Genomic DNA, 17,895 nt, shown 5'->3' with positions numbered 1-17,895 from the left:
ATGTGTTAGCTTGGGGTGCCATAATAAAAAGGCTGCAACCTGGGTGGCTTAAACAGAAATTTATTTTCTCAGTATTCCAGAGGCTGGAAGCCTTACGGTCATGGTCAGGTGCCCTCAGGGTTGGTTTCTTCTGTGGCCTCTTTCTTCGGCTTGCAGGTGGCTGCTGTCTTGTAGTGTCTTCGCATGGCCTTTCCTCTGTGGGTGTGCAATCCTGGTGTCTTCCTCTTACAAGGACATTCGTCATACTGGATTAGGGCCCTATCCTTGTGATGTCCCTTAACCTTAATAATCTCTGTGAAGGCCTTATCTCCAAATATTATCACATTGTGGGTGTGGGCCTGTATGTATGAATTGGAGGGATACTATTCGATTCATAACGGGATGGAAGACTTCTACCATTCGCACAAGCGTGTGAGACAATGATGCCAATAAGCTTTGATATATTCTGATGTACCTAGGGCAACCTCTAAAAAGCTGTAGGAGCTATAAATAAAAAATACAATAAATAAATCAAAATGGAATTCTAAAATAGGTTCAAGTAAACCACAGGAAGGCAGGCAAAAAAAAAATGAACAAACAGAATGAACAAGATCCAAAAAATAAGTACTAGAGCTTAACATGTCAATATTACATTATGTGTAAATGGTTATGCTAATTAAAGGAGACTGGCAGAGTAGATTAAAAAACATCACCTGATTATATGCTTTCTATCAGAAACTCACTTCAAATATATTGATATAGACAGATGGAAAGTGAAATGATAGTAAGACATATTATGCAAACATTAATCAAAAGGCAGTTGTGGCTGTTTTAATATCCAATCATTTAGATCTCAGAGTAAAGAAAAAGATTGATTTTTAAGAGTCAATCCACCAAAAGACCCATCCTAAGTATACATATCAGGCTACAGATGTCCACAATATATGAAGCAAAAGTACTAGAACTGAAGGGAATAAATTCACAATTAGATTTGGAGACTTCACAACTCAGTCAATAATCAATAGAACACCTAGGCAGAAAATCACTAAAGATATAAGAACTCAACACTACTATTAAGTAAAATACATAATGCATAGTATAGTACATTTCAGTTAATAGCAGAATACACATTCTCTTCTTAGAACATGTACCAAGTTAGACTGTATCCTGAGCCACAAAGCAAACCTCATCAAATTTAAAAGAATTGAAACCATACCAAATGTGTTCTTCTACCAAAAGACTCAAACTAGAAATCAGTAACAAAGATAACAGGAAGATATCCAACCATTTGGGAAGCAGACAACACACTTGTATATAATCCTTGAGTCAAAGGGGAAGTCTCAAGGAAAATAAAAAGATACACTGAAGTTAATGAAAATACATTTCAAAGCTTGTGGCACACATCTGAAGTTGTACTGAGAAAGGGAATCTGTAGCTCTAAATACATACATTAGAGAAGTAAAAGGGCTCCAATAAATAATTTTAGTTCTCACCTCAATCTAAAAAGCAAAATAGAATATAAATAAGGTAACGATAAAGAGTAGAATCAATTAAATTGGAAACAGAATAACAATAGAGGAAATTGGTGAAACAGGGATGTAGTTCTTTGGGAAGATTAATAAAACTGATAAACCTTTATTATTGATGAAGAAAAGAGACAAATTGCCAGTATTAGGAATAAAACAGAATATCACCACAGACTCAATGTCGATAGGGTAATAAGACAAACAACTTTAAACACACAAATTTGACAACTTATTTGAAAGACTGATTCTTGAAGAAGAAAGTACTACAACGTACCCAATATGAAATAGAATATTTGACTAGTCTTCTAGCTATTAAGGAAATTAAATTACTATTTTAAGAGTCCCTAAAAGATCTTCAGGTACAGATGCTTTCACTGGAGAATTCTACCAAAGATTTGAAGAAAAATTAATACCAATTCTATACAGCCTTTTCCAGAAAATACAAGAGCAGGGAACAATTCACAATTTATTTTATGAAGCTGATACTGATAGCAAGCCAAACAAAGACAATAACAATCAAAACCCCAAACTCCAGATTTACAAACTAATGTCCATCACGAATATAGACATGAAAATCTTAACTGAAATGTACTATATCAACAGGGCTAAAGAAGAAAATCACGTATCAATAGATGCAAAGATTTGACAAAAACTAAACACTTCTAATAAAATCTCTCAGAAGAGGAAAGACGTTATGGATTGAATTGTGTCCCCCAGGAAAATGTTAAGTCCGAATTGGCGCCTTAGAATGGGACCTCATTTGAAAATTGGGTCAATACAGATGGAATAAGATGAGGTCATAAAGGAATAGAGTGGGCTTTTAATCCGATTTATGTTCTTTTAAGAAGAGAGACACAGTGCCATGTGATGGGAGGTAGCGAAATCCTGGATTAGCCGTTAACACCGGAACCTAGGAAGAGGCAAGGAAGGGGTCTACCCATGGTCTCAGAGGGAGCCCAGCCCTTCTGACAATGGGCTTCTAGCCTCCAGAACTATGAGAATGAACTTCTCCTCTACATATTCTATTTCGCGGTACTTTGTTACAGCTACTCTCGGAAACTAATACCGAGGAGTACTTTCTCAATTTGATAACCTAAATCTACAAAAATTCTCGAGCTAACATTAAATGTGAAAGGCTGAATACTTTCCGCCTCACACTAGGGATGAGGCAAGGATGTTTGCTTTCACCACTCTTGTTCAACACAGTGCTGGAAGTTCTGGCCATAGTGATGAGGTACAAATGAAACAAAAATGTATAAATCCCAAAGGAAGAACTGTAACTGTCTTCTTTGTAGATGACATGTTTACATAGAAAACTTGAAAGAATCTGTAAAAACTACAACTAATCAGTAGGTGCAGCAACATTGCTGGATTCAAGATAAAAATCGACTTTATTTTGCAAGATGCAAAAGTTTCAGAGCTGTGTTGTACAGCAGTGTGCATATATATCGTTGATAATACTGCCCTGTACACTTCAATATTAAGAGGAAATTTTTCACCTGAAAAAAATTGGTTATATTCTTTCACTAGCAATCAGTTTTATGCTGAAAACTACAAAATCGTAATGAGGAAAATCAAAGAAGTTCTGAATAAATGGAGAGCGATCCTTTGTGCTTGATGTTTACTTGATTGAGTTAATGGCCAAATTCAATTCCTTGCAGTTTTGAGACTGACATCCCTTTTTTCTTGCTAGCTGCCATGTGAGGGTTGTCTCAGCTTCTAGAGGCCACCCGCACTCCTTGGCTCCTATTCCCCTTTCTCTGTCTTTAAACTTGTAAACTTTGAGCCCTTCTCATGCTTTGCATCTCTCTTCTGCCTCATCTCTCCAATCCCGCGGGGAAAGGCTTTCAACTTAAGTAAATTAGGTCATTAGGTTGGACTCACCTGGGTAATTTAGGGTCATTTCCCTATTTTAAAATCCTGTGATTTGTAACCTGAATTTCCTTTTCTGTTTCCTCTTTTTGCTATATCAGATCATCATAGCTTCTGTTAGGACGTGGCCATCTCCCGGGTGGGGGTGGGGGCAGGGGTGAGATTATTCTGCCTACCACATGTGCTAATGGCTTCCCATTGCCCATGACATTGTATAGAGTTTTTTTCAGAAACCCCTTCCTACCTTTTTGGTTTTACCTCATACAGCCGTTTCTGGAACTCGGCACAGACCATTTCTTTTAATGGCTTTGCATGCATTCCCAGTGCCTTAGAAACAGCTCTTTCTCTGACTTAACCTTGAAAACTCAGGTCAGACATCAGTTGCTTTGCTCCTAGGAGAGGTAGATGCTGTTATCTTCTGTTCCCTTAGCACCATGATTATAGCATTTATTATATTATGGAAATGATTTAGCTCAACATTTGTTTCAACCACTAGTCTGTGATCTTTTCAAGGGCAGAGAACATGTTTTATTCAGTTTTGTATTTGTCATACCTATTGTAGTATTAAGCACACAGTGAGACCTTCATAAAGGCTGAGTGACTTTGTTAATGAACACTTGTTTGAGTAGTAATGAAACATCACCCTTTGAGCTGCAGTCAATCAAGTCCTCAAGTGTGCTAAGGACAGGGACTCCAGATTCATCATCCTTGGTTCAGTATGGATAAGTACCAGTTCTGAAATCAGAATTGATGTATTTGGCATGAAGGTTGGAACAGGCTCAGTGATACTGCATGGGAAGCGTCATTGCTTTGTACTTTTTTTCTAGGTATGTAAAGTAAGGGTGTGAATCTGGGCATCAGCGACCTGGATGCTATTTCTAAGTGACCATAACCTCTCTCTGTGTCTTCTTTTCTTATATATAAAAATGGAAGGAGATTCAGTTTTATTTTAAAACCATTTATTGAATGCTTAGTCTATTCCAGGAGCTGGGGAATTTAAAGACAAATTAGAAATGGTCCCTATTCTCCAGGTGTATGTGACTGGTAAGGTTGCCCTTAGGATGTGGTTGGTTTATTCTTGTTCTGACAATCTATGATGCATTTATCTTTACCTTCGTTGGAGCACATTTGGGAAGAGAGGTGATAACTAACTTAAGTCTGTGGGAAACATATACATGGATAGTGTCCTTGGGCCAGGAAGTAAATCTGAGACCTGATTATTGCCTCTTCTGCTCATTGAGATGACTGTATTTGCTTCATAAAGCCAACAACACCTAGGAAACCACTTTGCATACCTTTGATTTCATCCTGTGTCTCAGGAAGCAACAACTGAATTTCAAAGCATAAGCTGCTTTGAACATTTTAAGATGGTTTGAACATTTAATCCTAGAGACCTCTCTTTCTCCCTCTTTTTTTTTTTTTCCTTTTGTTACCTCTTCACCTCTTTTTTTCTCTTACATGGAGCCAACCCCCTGCTAGGAAGTGCTAAATGGCAATATACTTAGAAGTTTTTCTTGAAGCAATTAAAAAAGAAGAGTTTGATATTTCCTGTTACGGAATTTTAAGAGGTAGATTTTGTGTTAAATTAGTACTTAGCACATTACTTTTTGCTGTTTTTAAGCAATTTTTTCCCCATACAAATGTCATACTAATCTCTATGTCATTTCTATTCATGAGGAAGAAACATTTGCACAGTGCTTATTCATCCATGAATGCAGTTTATAGTTAAACCACATAATGCCTGATGGTACTATGCTGACAGGCACAGAATAAATAGAACAGATTTTGTTTCCTAAAGATTGATCATTTATAGATCAGTTGATAATTTTTTTTTCCAGGTTGCTTCTTACATTGATGATGAGAAATCTTTTACTTTTGTAAAAAGCTATGGATTTCAATGAACCTCTGTCAGCACCACAGGCCTACCTACTCAATATCACTTTTTATCTTGCACGTCTTTTCCAGAAAAGATAAGAAATAATATTTGCCCCTATTTTTAAAAATCATGCTGAAAATAGTAGAGGTGGGGGCAAGGTTTTGAAAGAATGGGTTTGTTAGTGACAACTTGTTAGTACAACAATATGCTGGCCTTGCAAATTTCTAAGAAAACAGAGAGCGTTTTTACTTAATTTGTGTTTTAATATTTCAGTAAGTACCAGCTTTTTATGTTTAAATATTATATATATGTATTTTTTTTTGTTACCAAACATCTTTGTTTCCTCCCCTTGTCCCCTCACTTTGTTTTTGATGTATTTTACGAAATGTATAGTCTGACTTTCATTAGGCTATTACCATTCTCTCCGATTTTATTCAGAAATTAATTTCTACCACGAGTTAAAAGATTGCAGTGTAAAGTAATTTGGTATAATGTCTCTTTACGTTTAATTTATTAAGTTTATTTTATAGAGAAGTAGTTCATATGTAATATGCTTGAGTGAATGGAAGTTTTACTGCAATGGCTTATATTCCATAGTTCAGAAGAGTTATTTAGTGGGTCCAAAAATAGTTAATATGAGACCTTCTGTGGGTCACAGCATTCTGGTTATAACTGTTATATTAAGGGTGATAAATTTATTTTTTTATTTGTTTATAATTTTTTTTAATGTTTATTTATTTTTGAGACAGAGAGAGACAGAGCATGAACGGGGGAGGGTCAGAGAGAGAGGGAGACACAGAATCTGAAGCAGGCTCCAGGCTCTGAGCTGTCAGCATAGAGCCCGACTCGGGGCTTGAGCTCACGGACCGTGAGATCATGACCTGAGCCGAAGTAGGACGTTTAACCGGTTGAGCCACTTAGGTGCCCCAAGGGTGATAAATTAAAAACAAAAACAAAAACAAAAACAAAACAAACAAACAAACAAAACTGTGTTCTATTAATTAGACCAAAAGACTTAACTTGATTTACTTGGATCGATAAGCTTCCTAAATTCTGTAGTAGGCTTCACCATGAGCATATTAAGTGAAACAAAGTTTATTTTGTTATATTAACCTAGTTTTAAATTATTTTGGTATAAGGCAGTTTTAGGAATAGTGACTTTATTTTCCACAATGATTGAAAGGGATAGCCATATGAATAATCCTATATCATTTATGTTAGCTTTTGAATGTCTCCATGGTTATACTTTTGCATATACAGATTGTTAAAAATTCACTTCAAAGTAGGAAGTCCCTCTTGGAGACACTAACACAGGAGGGCACGATGAATACAGTCTGTCCACGTGTGTCAGTGTCGGCCCCAGTAAAACTCTCAAGTTACTCTTTATGTGTTTGATTTCAAGCTTCCCTGCTTCATGTGAAATAAGAATAAATACGGAGTAGGATGTCAACAAGGCAAACAGTTAAGCACATGCTGTAGGTGTTTCATGAAACATGAAAGTGAGATTTGAAATGCCTACAGGTAATCTGTATGTTGCTGATAGTGGAGAGTAAACTCGTCACTTTTGAAGTAGCATCCTGGTTTGAAAACTCTGACTTCTATTCAACTTTTTTTTTCTCACCTTCACTTGTAATAGTGATTCCAGGCTTTTCTTTTCCTAGGAGGGTATCAGAGTATGTTTCTTGCTTAAGTACATTCTTGAATTAGTTACTCCATGGCTTTCACTGGACAGGGAGGAGACAAGTGAAATAGCTGACAAGTGTCTGCCAATCTAAATGACAAATAGCTTTTTTTTTTTGGTGTGGTAGGAATCAGAAATTCTGAACATTTATAAGTGAGTAAGCTGTATTCACAAGTGTACAAATGAAGAAGATTTTTTTTAAACAATATTTGTTTTCATTTAAAAATGTTGTGTTTGGTCTTCTTATTGTCATAGGAAATGTTCTATTGTGTCTTAAGAAAATGGTATTATATCTTGGTATATGACTTAAACTTGCTCTTAATGTTTATAATATTTTGCTTTTGGTTATTGGATGAAACTTTGTCTTTACAGTTCGATTTTTCAAAGGCCACACACACACACACACACACACACTCATACATACAAACACATATACAAAGAGATAAACACAGTTATATATCCTAAAATTTTCTTTCCCCTACTTTTTAAAAAACAGATGATATTCTTGTTCAAAGCTTTCTAAATAACCACTGGGAAAAAAAAAATGTATTAATTCCCATTAAGGTAGTTTTTCTATAACCAAGGTAAGCAATTGTCTATTGGCAATGATGTCCTAATTACATTAGTGTACTGTGATTATACCAGTGGGTTTATGAAAAGAGGTGGTTTGGTCAAGATGAAAATGTTCATTTAAAAATAATGATGAAACTCTTAAAACAATCAAACTTTGAAACTTAGGAAATTAGGATGCATTTCAGTGGTTTGAGAAATTTTCCTAAGACTTTTCTTTTCAATACGTTCATCTGAGTTCTCCCTCTTTAAATCTTTTTTTTTTTTTTTTTTTTTTTTTTTAAGTTTATGTGTTTTATCTTGAGAGAGAGAGAGTGAGAACCAGTGCAGGAGAGGGAGAGAGAGAGGGAAGGAGACAGAGAATCCCAAGCAGGCTCTGCACTTTTAGTGCAGAGCCTGGTGTAGTGCTTGAACTCATGAACCGTGAGATCATGACCTGAGCTAAAACCAAGAGTTAGACTCTTAAGCGACTGAGCCACCCAGGCGCCCCTTCCCTCTTTAAATATTGCCTGATTTCTGCTCTTTGTAAAAGTTTAAAGTGAGGCTTATCCAGTGGTGTGTTGGTAAATGTTTAATGGCCAGCTCTCTGGGTGGGGGGAGATGGGGTGATTGGCAGCATTTGCTGATTTCTGCATTGTGTTACTTCCCACAGATTCTAGCTACCAACACAATGTTGCTGGACACGGAGCACGGAAGTGATGGACATAGTCTGGTTTATCCCATCACTGCTCTCACAAATAAGATTATGTATCATAAGTGATTTTGCAGATGATATTCTTATGTTGTATTTATGATTAGAATATAACAAATATGAAATATTTGTGAGCATATCTCATTGTGATATTCTAAACTAGAATACTGACCATGCATAACTGCCTTTGTTTTTTGTTTTTTGTTTTCCTGTTTATCAGTTGGGTGGAAAGTTTTGGACATGAGGGGCTTGGATTATTACTGGACATTTTGGAAAAACTGATTAGTGGCAAAATGTAAGTATATTCATTTTTATTTTCAATTAAGCTACATTTGCATGTCCAGCGATATTCCCAACAGTGATGTTTTTTATGCCAATGCAGACAAGAAAAAATTGTAAAGAAGAAGCAGCATAAAGTCATACAGTGTCTAAAAGCTTTGATGAACACACAGGTATGTACATAGGTAATTACATTGTATTCGTTCTTCACTGGTACTTACAGAATTCGTATAAAATAGAGTTGTGTGTAGTACAGAATTTGCACTGAAGTGATATACTGCTTTGATAAGCTATTGAGTACAAATCCTTGTGGGTGGGTTGATCCTCCCTTTCTACCCTCCTTTCTGTTCCCCCCTCTCTCTTCCTCTTTCCTTCTCAATTTTCAGAAGTATAGCAAAAATAAGCTTTGAAATCATACATGATAATTGAACGTGATCTGCAGTAATATTTATTATCAAAGAATCAAGTGGGAAAGATTTAGTTTTCATAGCCTAGAAATTTAAATCTACAATCAAATTAATGTGAAAAGGTGTGAAACGATTAGAAGCAGGTCCCCAAAATGGAGCAATGATGCTTCATACAAGTAATATTGAAACCAAAGGCAATATGGCAGGCCTGCAGAGTTTGTAAATTTGAAGAGGATACGTAAGAAGAGAGGAACACTTGAAGCTCCTAACTGAAGTTAGATTTTTCGGACAGTGTTCCCATTTTTAAATATTGTATACTGTTAATTGCAGAATTTGGCTCTATCACATGGCATGTCTTTAGCTTCAACATCTAAACATATCTACCTCATGATGGGTACAGTAATGATCGGTGTTTTAGTTGCCATTAGACAGCAGGAGAGGAATTTTACCTGTGGTGTTAGGGTGATTTGTGTTTCACAGCAAAACTGCCTGTATATTTCTGATTAATTTCAAATTTTTAATATTTTGTCTTACATTTTAAAAATAAGCCTTTAGAGCCTTACACACTTAAGTACTGGTACTTCAGTTATTAACATTCATATTTCTTTTTATTAAATGTAGCAAATACTTCTATTTTCCTTTTTTTCTTTTTTTTCTAATGTTTATTTTTGAGGGAGAGACTGAGTATGAGAGGGGAAGGGGCAGAGAGAGAGACGGAGACACAGAATCCAAAGCAGGCTCCAGGCCCTGAGCTGTCAGCACAGAGCCTGATGCAGGACTCTAATTAAGGAGCTGTGAGATCATGACCTGAGCCACAATTCGATGCTTAACTGACTGAGCCACCTAGGCACCCCAATATTTTTTAATCCTTCATGTCTTATTTATTTTTCAGCATTTTCTTGAGCTGAGATTTCTGTTTTTGCACAATGAGATATTTTTCACCTCTCTGCCTTCTCCAATCAGATATGATTTTCTTTCTTTTCTTTTCTTTTTTTTAATGTTTTGTTTTTTGAGAGAGTGTGAGTGGGGGAGGGGAAGAGGGAAAGAGAGTAGAGCATCTGAAGTGGGATCTGCCCTGACAAGCTGACAGCAGCAAGCTCCTTGTGGGGCTCGAACTCACGAACTGTGAGATCACAGCCTGAGCCAAAGTTGGACGATCAACTGACTGAGCCACCCAGGCGCCTCTAATATGATTTTCAAGGGGAATATCTGATGTAGAAATCCTCTTTATATTGTTACATATTCACATATATTCTATATTTGAACGGATTGTTCTGTGAGAATTAGTTTTTAGTTAGACTACATATTCTTTTTTACAATATGTCTTAAGAGTAAATGAAGAAAGCGATTTTTCTATCCTGAGGACATAATATTGCTTTAGAGAGGCTCCTTGTAAATTGAGAATATAGAAATTGGAAATTTCCCTGATGATAAGGCTGACAGTAGAGAAAATCCAGGAACATTTTTTTAAACTAAAGGGGCATGTGGATCATTCTTTGATTTTGGGAAGAATACCAGGATTAAAGTGAGATGAGGTGGTGTACAGAAGCAATTTCCTACTTCAGACTGACCTGAGGAGGGAGTCAACTTTATGTATTTAGGTTCTGATTGATACAGTGTGTTCCCTTATAATGGATTGCTTTTGCTTATAGTTTGTGTCTGTGGAGCTGGAATCTATTTCCATTTGTGTTGATGGCTATCATCTGTGCTAATAAGAATAAAAAGTTGCTGATACTTGAAATTATTCTATTTTTTGAATTCTAAACTTAATAATATATGAAATAATTTTTCGGTAAAGTCCCCCTCCTCCCCAAGATTTGTTGATGGTTTTTCATTTATGTCACTGTGTACTCTTTACAAGAGTTCCTCGAATAATGAAAAAAATATAGGCTCTGAGAGGGGAAAAAAAGTGGTACCTTCTTAGGCACTAGTAATTATGTAATTAATGAGTAAATCTGGTAACAGATGAAAGTGAGTTTCTTATAACACTAAATTGGACTAAATAGTATTTTCTAAATGGAAAAAGATTTTGAATATTAGGGGAAACAATAAAATGATGAAAAGTTAAATATGTTTAAGAGGTGAGTAGAACAGGGGCTACATTTTGGTCTGTTAACATTTTGTGTGTTGCTTTAAGGTGTGCACCCCCCAGCATAGGTGTTTTGCTCCTGAAGCCAGCCCCCTTCCCAGTGTTATCTCTGCTACTGGGATTAACTCACCATAAGTAGTTAGTGATTGAGCATCAGGATTCATGCCCTATTGAGTATCGTACACAAGGATTTAGGGCCTTCACCTTCCCCTACCTAACACTTTTCCAGTGGCTTGACATTCTATCTGTTAGGTAATAATGGGCCTCAAGTAGAAAGCAAATGGAACCTGGCTTTATTCCTTGATTTAGAACATATGAGTTTTCATAGAAACCAGAGTGGCCCCTTGATATTCAGTAGAGAGACACCTTAGACCTTCCAAAATTTGTCACCGCCTCTCTAACGTTCTAATAGGCTTCATTTAATGCACTTTAAGTGCTAGCACTGGTAAGTTGATTATTTCTTTCACAGAGTCAACAGTTTTTGTTTGCTTTGTTTTGTTTTTTAAATAATTGAACAAGAGTAATTTTAATGAAGTAGGCGGCAGTTCTGTCTTTAGTTCTAGATGCTCAGTGGTGGTAATCTGGCCTCATTCCAGTCTTAAAATGAGCGCGGCATGTTTTTAGGTTAGCAAAGTCAGAATACTGCCGATGGTGGAGCTTTGGAGTTTAGGAAGTGCTAGTGAAAACTCTGAAATCAGAGAATGCTCGTATTTTGCTCTCTACTCATAATGGTTTAGAGCTAGAGGGCTTCACAGAGAAGGTAGTTAGTATCACTTGGAGGAAATCGGTATGAGTTGTTTTGAGTATTTGGAGGAGCCACAGGACTCTGATTCCAGACGAGCAGGAGTTGGCTAAGGACATCCAAGTGGGTGGGAAATGAAAGGGAAATGCTTTACTGAATCCTCTGGTTTCTCAGGACAGAGCCAGCTCTTTGGCACTTGGTAATCATTGACTGATTGGCTTTTTGAATTGCATCTAAGTGGTACTTTATAAACCTCTGACAATTCCCTATAATGGTTATTGAAGAACATTGTAGTCCTTGGCCCCATGCCTGCTTTCTCTTTCTTTGTTTCCAGTTAGGAGACAGCCCAGGGCATCACAAAAGGGATCATTTCCTGACTGGCTTAGCTATCTATTTGTAAACTTTTCCCTGCCACCAACAAGACCGAGATGTCTCTCCAGAAAGCCTATCCTGGGCCCTTGGCCCTTCTGCCTGTGCTGCTTCCTTGGTACCTGTGTTCCTTAGATAGTGGTTGAAAACAAATGCAGTGTTTTCAGCAGTGTGACGGCTTCTTTATATAAATGACGTAGGCACGATAGGAAAATTAGAAATAAGATTTCATACCACTCACAGCATTTGGGTCTAAGCTTGTTATAGATTTAACTTTGATAATTATATCTAGTGTTAACTTTGAGTTAAGCTGAAGTTCATAGGTCTGTAATTGGGATTAAAGTCCTTTTTAGTGTTCAGTAGTAATTCTAATCAACCAATTTCTCACTCTTTAGAAGGATCCTTTGGGATACATAGAAGATAAATCATATTGTTTTATTGCTTCTATTTATCCTCTGTTATTTGATACTTATCTCCCATAGATTGTAAGTGGGCCCTAAGAGATGTATATATCCTCAAATCAAAACACGAAGTCATTAACATGACTCCTTATCTTCTAATTGGATGTGGCATCCTGGCAGTAGCAAACAAACTTTATCCTTGTCCAGCATCATCCCATTTATATAATGTGTTTACAACTGCATTGTCTTTCTGATGATAAAATACCAGTCGGATCAGAGTATCTATGCTCCTCATGGCAGTTTCTACACGGGATCTGTCCAAATCTTCTTTCAACCTGTGCCCATTTTATGAACTCAGCATTACTATCTAGGTGTGTGTTGTGTAATGTGGTCACCACCTGTGGCTATTGAGCACTTGAAAGGTGGCTCGTCTGAACTGAGATGTGTTGTAAATATAAAACACACACTGGGTTTTGAATACTTAGTTATTTTTTCTTCCTGTCTCATCAATAAATGTTTTATATTGATTATGTTGAAATGATAATATTTTAGATATACTGGATTAATTTGATTAAAATTTTACTTTTTTATTGGAAAACTAGATATTGTGTGGGTGGCTTTCATTATATTTCTCTGGGTTAGAGCTGATCTGTGTATTTACTTGTGTGGTATATCCTTTACCAACCATCCTTCCCAGGAAAGCTCCTTATGGCCTCAGTGTCTGGTACAAAAACTGACCTTTTATTTTGTGTGCTTCTGTTGGGAAATCTCCATTTTCCTCACTGTTTCTCCCTTTCTCCAGTTGGATACTTAGCCTTCTTAGTAATTGTAAGTCATACTATTGTAAAATCACCTTTGAGGAGTTATGTTTGGTTGACTATCATAGTTTTTGATGTGAATAAGTCTATGAATTTTTTCCAAGATGTTATACATTCCTTATAGTTTCTAGCTTGTACAAAGTAAAAAAAAAACTATTATCCTATAAACTTTTTTAATAACTGTATTTCCTCTAGGGCACTATTTTTTTTCCCACCAATAAACTGCTAACATTTAACCTCTTATTTCCAAAACGTTATAGTATGGCTTGGAAAGAATTATGAGTGAAGAAAGAAGTCTTTCTCTATTAGCCAAAGCCATCGATCCCAAGCACCCAAGTATGATGACAGATGTGGTAAAACTCCTCTCTGCAGTATGCATTGTAGGGGAGGAAAGCATGTAAGTCCTCTCAACTCATTTCTCTAATTATATAACAATATAATTTGATTTACTTAATGTTTTCATTATTCTATTTTAGACCAGAATTTACTGTTAATAAATGAAGTATTACTTAAGCAGCTGATTTAGATTCATAATTGTCTGAACAGAAATGTTTGAGTAATAATTATTTCTCAATCAGTATAGTAGTTATGGGCTAACCTTTTTCTATGAAAAACTTATTTCTTCATCGTATTTAAGTTGTTCTGAATTCAAACCCTAAATAAAAATTCTCAACAAAGACTTAAAAAAATATGCAAATGGATTCTGTTTCTTAAGTGATTTTTGTTTTCCAGATAGAGTTAATTCAAATTGTAGGTCATGCAATTTCCCTTGCAATATTATTTGAAAATCTGTTTGTAAGGCAGATTTTAAAAATGCTATTTGTGGGGCACCTGAGTGGCTTAGTTGGTTGAGCCTCCGACTCTTGATTTCAGCTCAGGTCATGATCTCATGGTTCATGGGCTTGAGCCCCCGAGCCTCTCCACTCGCCCCACTCGGGCTCCGTGCTGGAGCAGCCTGGAGCCTGCTTTGGGAGTTTCTCTCATTCCCTCTCTCTTTGCCCCTCCCTAGCCCATGCTCACACTCTTTCCCTCAAAATACATACATAAACTTAAAAAAATAATAAAAGTGCTATATGTAATAGTACTTTACTGGTTGAGGGTAGTCTTTGACCATAAAATACATCCTGAAGTTTTAAACTTTAAAGACATTATCCACACATATTAGGATTGTAAGCAAAAGACCATTACATACATATTAAAAGATAATTATAGAGATAAACCTCCACCCCCCTTTTTTTTCTTTTTTGAAAGGTTGGGATTCTTATTACAGGAAGCAGTTAAAAATTATTTAAAATACCTTTTAAAAAGGGAGAAGATATAAAAACAGAACAACCTACAGAGTAAATACATAGCCCTTTCATAAAGGCTAGGTAGAGAGGCCTGTAAGCAGACCCTCCCGCACGCATTTGAAAATTGTCCTTGTGGCGACCCTCCTGGGCCTGGCAACTGTTGAGCTGCTCTGTGTGGATTATTGGAGAGTCAGCAGGCAAGACTCAGGCCCCGCCCTTGGCTGCACGGGTAGCTACGGTGTGTGTCCACAGACAGGGATGTCCCCTCGCGGCTGCACAGCTAGGTGTGTGTCCACGGACAAGGATGTCCCCCCATGGCTACACGGGTAGCTACAGCGTGTGTCCACGGACAAGGATGTCCCCCCGCGGCAACACGGGTAGCTAGGTGTGTGTCCACGGACAAAGATGTCCCCAGCAGCAGCGCCAGCACGTGAAGCCAGGTACAGCTGCACCACATTCCCTTAACTGTTTCAAAAAGACCATAGTAACTTTATTGTAAAAACCCTAAGAGGGTATTTAATATTGACACACAAGATGCACCTAGTGCTCCCCCCCTCCGCCTTTGTTCCTCTCCTCCTCCCGCTCCATTCTCCTCCTCCCTCTTTCCACCCATTTCTTGTGTCTTCTCTCTTCCCTCTTGCCTCCTTAACACCTTCTCCTTTCCTTTCCTTTTCCCTCCTCTTGGCCATCTCCTTTCCCTCTTCTTTCTTTACCCTCTTTCTCTTTTTCCTCCTCTTTTTTCACCTTCGTCTTCTTCTACTTCTTCCATATTTATTATTTCTTGACTTCATAATAGGTTATTAAAATGATACAGATAACGTTTACAGACTACATGTTTACGTCTACAAACTGACCTACAATACACTAGATCGTGTTAACACACTTTCTTTAAAGGTGTAGCGACTGTAGCTCTTTAACTGCTACTTTTTATGTGCGTATTTTTATGTGCATATTTTTTATGTGCGAATGTGTGTATATAAATCCTTACTACTGTGTATTTTTGGCTATCAGACTTCATTTACACTGAAAAGGAAGTAGAGTGTAGTGATTAAGGAAACCAGGACAGTGCTCACCACAAAGACTGTCTGATTTCAGATCCTTGCTTCATCATTTAGGAGACGTGAGACCTTAGAAAAATTGCTTAACTTTTTTCTCCCTCAGTTTCCTGCTCTATAATATGGGACAATACCAACTTCATAGACTTCTATACATTAAAAAGAGTTAATATTTGTAAACTGATTTAAATAATGCCTGATGTGTAGAAAGCACTTTATAAATGTTTGATAAGTTATCCTCATCATAGGGTTATTAGGCATAAATGAATTAAAACATGTAGCTAGTACTTGATACATGCTATGTACTCAGTAAGCTTTTAAAATGTTGCTGGTTCTGGGAGTAGTGACTCTGGAGTTGAATAGATCAAGCAGTTGTATTAAGGCATTTAGATTATTTGCTGTTGGCAATTTAATTAATTTCAAATTTTCTGATAGCCTTGAAGAAGTTTTAGAAGCTTTAACATCAGCTGGAGAAGAAAGAAACGTTGACAGATTTTCATCTATTGTGGAAGGTCTCAGGCATGATTCAGCTCAGCTGCAGGTAAGTTTCAGGTATAATCTTACATATTGTTTTATAACTGTTTTCTGACTGGCTTATATTTAAGTATGAAACCCTGCATGCCATTGAATGTTTTATAACATTTCAAATAAATATATGGAATTCTAATGTATAATGTATCACAATGTGTTCTTATAGTTATAACTTGGTGTATACCTATTATTATTTCCTTGGGTTACTTTCTTAGATGCTGACTTACTAGGGATTTCTATAAAATCGATAATCAAAGTCCATGAATTCTTTATTTTCTGTTAGTCTTACTACTTGATAATTACAACTTTTTATGAAGTTTGGACAATTAAGTGAATTACGGCTTTTTGCTGAATTATTAGTTTTTATATCTGAAAAGTTAAGAGTTTGCATGAATAATAAGGAGACCAAGGTACACTAGGATTTTCAAAGATATTTAAATATTTAAGTGCTGTTGGGGCACCTGGGTGGCTCAGTTGGTTGAGCGTCCAACTTTGACTCAGGTCATGATCTCGTCAGGCTCTTTGCTGACGGCTCAGAGCCTGGAGCCTGCTTCCGGTTCTGTGTCTCCCTTTCTTTCTGCCCCTTCCCTACTCACACACTGTCTTCTGTCTCTCAAAAATAAATAAATACTAAAAAATAAATTAAAAAATATTTAAGTGCTGTTAGAAATTCACTTTTTTTAAGGAAGTTATTTTTAGACTTAACTAGTATAGTGTCCAAGCTGTATAACTAATGTTTATATAATTTCTCCTTTTTTTTTAAAGAGGGGTTTTGTTTTAATTGCTGGAATTGTTACAGTTATTGCTAATAACCTGAGTATCTTTAAGGAAATAATTAATACCTGACTCCCACCTCTGGATATTTAAAAAATTTAATTGGTATGACCTGGCTATTGGGATTTTTAAAGATTCTCAGATGATTCTAATGTGCAGCAATGATTAAAAACCAAAATGTGCTAATAATAGCTACAAAGTAAATTTATTTCCCCCTTAATTAGTAAAAAACTTCTAGTTTTAAATTTTATTTAAAGGTCTGTGCAGCTTGGCCTCTGTATTATTTTTCATTGTGGTAGGAATAAAGAAACCAAATCTTACGTTAAATTAAGAAAAAAAGATAGTATTTGATGATCAATCAGAAAATTTTAGAGATGTCAAAATTAAAAAATGTATTATGGTATTTCTGATGATGGTGTTTGTGATGATGACCTTTCTGATGACAGTGTTTGTGAATGGCTGGTGAGGAACCCTGTTGTGATTTGTTTCTCTGGGCAATAGGTAGGGCTGGAGATCCGAGTATATATTCCCTAATGCATAGGTCCTGTTACCAGAGCTTCTGGAAAGAAGCCTCTCCTTACTCATCAGGGCTTGTCAGAGAGCATGGGAGTAGGGGCCTGGGATGTGTTATCACCTCTGATGTGGACCTTGCTCCTTCAGATTTTTCATATGTATTCTAGAGTCTTAGAGTCTACAGTGCGTATCCATGGACAAGGATGTCATTGCTCTCATTTCCCTTCTCCTTTTTTTTTTTTTTTTTTTAATGTTTCTTTTCTTTGAGAGTGTATGGGCGGGGGTGGGGCAGAGAGAGTGGGGGACAGAGGACCCAAAGGGGGTTTTACACTGACAGCAACGAGCCCCCCGTGGGGTTCGAACTCATGAACTGTGAGATCATGACCTGGTCCAAAGTTGGACACTCAGCTGACAAAACCACCCAGGAGCCCCT

The 17,895-nt window shown here is 36.8% G+C and overlaps 1 protein-coding gene and 1 long non-coding RNA gene across 4 annotated transcripts in view; one reads left to right on the top strand and one right to left on the bottom strand.

The window, feature by feature from the left end:
• The window catches only part of DIAPH3 (diaphanous related formin 3), a 506,099-nt gene that overhangs the window by 130,962 nt on the left and 357,242 nt on the right, over window positions 1-17,895 (top strand). For all 3 annotated transcript variants that reach the window (XM_006927330.5, XM_045053868.1, XM_045053865.1), the window contains 4 exons: window positions 8,416-8,490; window positions 8,578-8,647; window positions 13,561-13,697; window positions 16,080-16,185. In XM_006927330.5, coding sequence (XP_006927392.4) covers window positions 8,416-8,490; window positions 8,578-8,647; window positions 13,561-13,697; window positions 16,080-16,185 — 388 coding nt within the window. The remainder of the gene's footprint in view (window positions 1-8,415; window positions 8,491-8,577; window positions 8,648-13,560; window positions 13,698-16,079; window positions 16,186-17,895) is intronic.
• LOC109498288 lies at window positions 45-11,209 on the bottom strand. The gene is made up of 3 exons (XR_002155035.3): window positions 11,101-11,209; window positions 3,622-3,769; window positions 45-195 (listed from the first exon to the last, which is right to left on the bottom strand). It is a non-coding gene; the product is annotated as an uncharacterized LOC109498288 (long non-coding RNA).

Source organism: Felis catus, chromosome A1 (genome assembly GCF_018350175.1).
Source record: "Felis catus isolate Fca126 chromosome A1, F.catus_Fca126_mat1.0, whole genome shotgun sequence".
NCBI lineage: Eukaryota > Metazoa > Chordata > Mammalia > Carnivora > Felidae > Felis > Felis catus.
This window is presented reverse-complemented; position numbering and strand designations above follow the sequence as displayed.